At 39.9% G+C, this 5,628-nt stretch overlaps 1 protein-coding gene across 4 annotated transcripts in view; it reads left to right on the forward strand.

Annotated features, from left to right (window-relative positions):
• GPATCH8 (G-patch domain containing 8) overlaps positions 1 to 5,628 on the forward strand; it is a 76,037-nt gene that overhangs the window by 57,113 nt on the left and 13,296 nt on the right. For all 4 annotated transcript variants that reach the window (XM_023511312.1, XM_012803095.2, XM_023511313.1 and 1 more), the window contains one exon: positions 3,436 to 3,566. In XM_023511312.1, the coding sequence (XP_023367080.1) occupies positions 3,436 to 3,566 (131 nt within the window). The remainder of the gene's footprint in view (positions 1 to 3,435; positions 3,567 to 5,628) is intronic.

The raw sequence follows: 5,628 nt of genomic DNA on the forward strand, positions 1-5,628 counted from the left end.
CCTCCAACTCCTGGGCTCAAGCGAGTCTCCTGCCTCAGCCTCCCAAGTAGTTGGGACCACAGGCGCCCGCCACAACACCTGGCTGTTTTTTGGTTGCAGCCATCATTGTTGTTTGGCAGGCCCGGGCTGGATTCAAACCCACCACCTTAGGTGTATGTATGTGGCTGGCGCCTTAGCCACTTGAGCCACAGGCGCCGAGCCAGCTCTGTTTTTCTAATACAGTAACTGGAAATCAGAGAACTGAAATAACTTGGCTAGTGAGAGGTGCTTATGGCTCAGTGGGTAGGGCTCCATGTATCAAGGGTGGCAGGTTCTAACCCAGCTGTGGCCAAATTGCAACAAAAAAATAGCTGGGCATTCTGGCAGGCATCTGTAGTCCCAGCTACTCAGGAGGCTGAGGCAAGAGAATTGCCAAAGCCCAGGAGTTGGAGGTTGCTGTGAGCTATGATACCACAGCACTCTACCGAGGGCGATAAAGTGAAACTGTCTCTAAAAAAAAAAAAAAAGAAATAACTTATCTACTGAGTTAATAGATTCGAATCCAGCTAGGTCTTTCTAACTCTGAAGTTGTATACATACTGCCTTTCTGAAAGACAGTAATAACTGGTATGAGAGCAAAATAATGATAGCTGCTAGATGAGTGCTATGTTAAGGTTCTACAAAGAACAGTTCAGGAAGAACAGTCCCATCTTATGAAGGAACAGTAGAGACTTTGTGAGAGGAATTTAGTTTGATTTTGAATAGGCAGGAGTTAGGAATTCATTCTAAGTAAAGGAAAATGTGAACCTTAAAACCTGTGTCTTAGCCAAGCTTGATCACTTAAGTGATCACTTGGGATCACTTGAGTTTAGGAGTTCTGGACTGTGATGTGCTATATGCTGATCAGGTGTTCCACACTAAGTTAGGTATTAATATGATGACCTCTGGGAGAGGAGTCTACCAAGTTGCCTCAAGTGGTAGTTAAGTAGCCTAGGTTAGAAACAAAGCAGGTCAAAGCTTGCATGCTGATCAGTAGTGGGATCATGCCTATGAATAGACACTCCACTCCAGCCCAGGCAACATAGGGAGATCCCATCTCTTCAAAAACAAAAACTATTTTTATTATCAGAATATCCTCATCTGAGAGAAACATCAAATATATATACTGGGTTTGGGAGGGTTTGCTGAGCCTTGTCTACAAGGTTGAGATTATAATTCCAAGGTTCCCAATTCTACTTTTGAGATCCCAGACTTTACTATAAAGTTCCTAAAGGTGATCTGGGAGTTTGCTAAATCTTACAGAGTATGAGGATAGATTTGCCGGAGGGAGCCTGCAATTTGGATTTGCTTTACTGGCATCATCCCATTTTCTTCCATCTCTACCTCCAACTGTAGAAAGTTGAGGTAGGATGTCTTCAGGGTGATGTGGACATGGTCTTGTTCCTTCAGCTTCACAGATGTGCCTGACTCAGCCTGGATACTCTGGACTTTGATGAAATAATTGCTCTTTTGGACAATGTCCTATAGTTTGAAAAATGCCTTCTAAAAATTATGAAGTATTTGTCGGAGGGAAGGAAAAACTAGGCATGTGGTGATTTTCCAGGCTTATTAGGTGGCTAGAGAGAAGATGGCAGGTATAAGAAAAACATGTTCTATTTAAATCTTGGCTAAGAAGCCTGTTAAGTGTTTGGGAAGAAAATGCTAGGTTGTGGTCTAAAATATTCATATTTTAGGCCTGATGGGCTCTTTCTGTCTGCCCCATTCCCCTCACAAATGGGAAATTGAGATTCATATTTACTTAAAATAGTTGATCCTTCATCTTGAAGTGGTTTTATAAAGACCTAAATTGTGGGCAGCCAGCCTCAGTAAAGGTTTTGCCATCTATTGGTTACATGAACTTCTTTAAAATAAAGGTAAATGAAAACAAGACTAACTGCCTTTAGACCACAGTGGTCTTTTCCAGAGTTATGTAACCATTGTTTTCCTGGAAGAAATACAAATAGTGTCATTTATCTAGATGGGATTACTGTGTCAGTCTGTGTGTGCGTGCACATATATATGTTGTGCAGATGCTTCCCTTCTCCCTAACCCTTTTAGAGTTGATGGCTTTGTCCCTGATTGTTCGGTATAATAGTTTGCAGATTCACTAAGAGAGCTTGTGTAGTAATGCTTGCTTTATTTTTTTTTTCTCTTCTACTCTTGTTTTATTTTTTACTTTTTTTTCTTTTGTGATGTGACATTTTCAGCTGATGTATTGAAAGCAAATCCTTCTAATTTGGGAGCCCAGATCACAAGAGTGAGTTTTTCTACTAGTGTCTTTAGCTGTATATCCTTTTTTGTGTGTGTCTTTCTACCCTCCCCCCCCAATTTAAAAAGAATCAAAAGAAGTTTAATAAGTATTAGGTAAGAAAACTCCTCTGTCTGTTGAACATCATGCCTTTCCACAAAGCAATGTCCACTTTATATTGGGTCAAATTCCTTTTCCCAGTGCTGTTGTAAAAGTATAGGCTAACGTATGTGTTCTGTTTTGTTTGTTTTTTATATTACCTAATGTGTTGAGAATAATTTTAGTTCTGTCTTCATTGCAGATAGATGTGTCTGGATTCTGTCACCAGTGTGTCATGGCACTGTTCTTTTTTGGTTGTTTCTTTTGTTTTAAGGAAAATTATACAGTAGCTTCTGAGAATAAAATACCCATTCTGTTATTTGGATTTCAAGTGATAAAATCTTTGACTTTTCTCTGTTCTCCCTCCTCATCCTGTGGATGTTCCTCTTAGGGGCATGAAGGAATGAAGATACACATACTACTACTTTCAACAGGCTGACCAGATGAAAGCGGTCAGACTGGCGAGCTCTTAACATGCTAGCATTAGAAGACCTACCTCTCTTGGCTTTGTTTAGTAGTTACAGAAAACCTCTGTTCGTGCTGAAAAGAAATAACAACACCTTTTTATGGTGAAATAAAAGTATCCTTTCTATTTGTTAGCTTTGATTCAAATACTACCCCCCAACCCCCATGTAAGCTGTACATTGCTTTCTAAGATTTTATACCTGGGTAATTTTCTGTACTATCCTAACCCCCTTCTGTTTTCTTTGGCTTGTGTTATGACAATTTATCTCATGTTCTGTTTGTCTACTTTTGCATCCTGGAAGAGCGGTGATTAAATAGTCCCTTTTCTTTCCTCCCAGTGTTCTAAAATTTGCTTGTTGCTTTTGAAATCATTTTATTTTGCCTAATAAAGCAAATGATATGCTGTCCTAATTAGAAATGCACATGCTCCAAGTGTATACATAGAGTAATCAGCCATTGTGGTTTCAATTACCATAAGAGAATATAATAATACATTCTACACTAGTACTATAACCATGAGGGTAAATACGCTAAAGGTTTTGCTTTCAGATCCCCAAGTTACTCTAAATTATCAACCCTCTATTCCTTTCTTTCTGTTAACCCAGAGATTAAAAGATCTCAAGCAGAGAGAGTTTGCTCGAAATGTTTCTTCAAGATCCCGCAAGGATGAAAAAAAACAGGAAAAAGCACTTCGGCGGCTCCATGAGTTAGCAGAGCAAAGGAAACAAGCTGAATGGTAAGGACATTTTCCCTCAGAGAGTTCTACAGATAATTATAATCCATTATTATTATTTTATTTATTTATTTTTTGAGACAGTCTCAAGCTGTTGCTCTGGGTAGAGTGCTATGGCATCACAGCTCACAGCAACCTCCAACTTGGGCTCAAGCGATCCTCTTGCCTCAGTTTTTCTTTTCTTTTTTTTTTTTTTTTTTAGTAGAAATGGGGGTCTTGCTTTTGCTCAGGCTGGTCTTGAACTCCTGAGCTTAAGCAATCCACCCACCTCTGCCTCACAGAGTGCTAGGATTACAGGCATGAGCCACCAGGTGCAGCCCATAAATTTTTAAATCATAGCCAGGCGTGATGGCTCACGCCTGTAATCCTAGTATTCTGGGAGGCTGAGACAGGCGGGTTGCCTTAACTCATGAGTTTGAGACCAGGCTGAGCTAGAGCAAAATCCCCTCTCTTTTTTTTTTTTTTTTTGAGACAGAGCCTCAAGCTATCCCCCTGGGTAGAGTGCTGTGGCATCACAGCTCACAGCAATCTCCAACTCCTGGGCTCAAGTGAGTCTCCTGCCTCAGCCTCCCAAGTAGCTGGGAACACAGGCACCCGCACAATGCCCAGCTATTTTTTGGTTGCAGCCATCATTGTTGTTTGGTGGGCCCAGGCTGGATTCGAACCTTTCACCTTAGGTATATGTGGCTGGTGCCTTAGCCACTTAAGCCACAGGCGCCAAGTCAACCCCATCTCTTAAAAAAAAACAAAAAACAAAAAAAAACCTAGCTAGGAGTGGTGGTGGGTGCATGTAGTCCCAGCTACTTGGGAGGCTGAGGTGAGAAGATCACTAAGACCCTGGAGTTTGAGGTTGTTATGAGCTATGACGCCATGGCACTCCACTGGGGGTGACAAAGTAAGACTCTGTCTCAAAAAAAAAAAATTATTTTTAATCATTAAGTTATAATAAAAGATTTTAGAATTATAAACCTTAAGATTTTTCAAATTGACAGTAATTGTACATATTCATAGGGTATATAGTGATGTTTCAATACATATTATAATTAATGTACAGTGATGAAGTCAGGTAGTATATCTGTCATCTCAAACACTTACCATTTCTTTGTGTTAGAAACATTCAATATCCTCCTTCTAGCTATTTGAAACTATTTAATGTAATATTGTTAACATAGTCATCTTATAGTGGTATAGAACAGTGGAATTTATTTCTTCTATCTGGCTATAATTTTGTATCTTTAACAAAGCTCTCCTTACCCCTACCCTTCTCAGCCTCCAATATGCTTTGTTTTACTTTTTACTTCTATAAAATCAATTTCTTTTTAGCTTCCACATATGAGTGAGAACATACAGTGTTTAATTTTCTATTCTTGGCTTGTTTTGCTGCATATCTATGCCCTTCTTACTATCTGTGTGACTTAGTAAAGTTATATCCAGGTTTTTATGCCATGAACAATAAATTTATTATCTCAAGCCATATTATAAACTATGAATTTATCTCAGGCAGAGAGCTTAAGACTCAACATTTTAACAGTATAGTGGAAGGTTGACCATTTGAGCTCTGAATTTTCCTTAATATAATTTACACAAGTAAAAACTTGTGTATAAGAATTGGCCATTTTGGGCAGCGCCTGTGGCTCAGAGAAGTAGGGTGCTGGCCCCATATGCTGGAGGTGGTGGGTTCAAACCCAGCCCTGGCCAAAAACTGAAAAAAAAAGAAAAAGAAAGAATTGGCCATCTTGGGTGGTGCCTGTAGCTCAAGCAGCTAAGACACAGTCACATACACCAGAGCTGGCAAGTTCGAATCCAGCCTGGGCCTTCCAAACAATGACAACTACAACCAAAAAATAGCTGGGCACCTATAGTCCCAGCTACTTGGGAAGCTGAGGCAAGAGAATCGCTTAAGCCCAGGAGTTGGAGGTTGCTCTGTCTCAAAAAAAAATAGAATTGGCCATCTTGGCATGCCCTTAATACAGATAAACTTGCAGGTAGAAGTGCTAAAAACCAACTGGGGTGTCTGAAGGGGGTTATTCTTCCTGTCTTTCATTGTTTTTCTTTGTTTTTTTTT

This window comes from Otolemur garnettii, unplaced genomic scaffold, assembly GCF_000181295.1.
Source record: "Otolemur garnettii isolate 467f Iridium unplaced genomic scaffold, OtoGar3 scaffold00018, whole genome shotgun sequence".
Taxonomy (NCBI): Eukaryota; Metazoa; Chordata; class Mammalia; order Primates; family Galagidae; genus Otolemur; species Otolemur garnettii.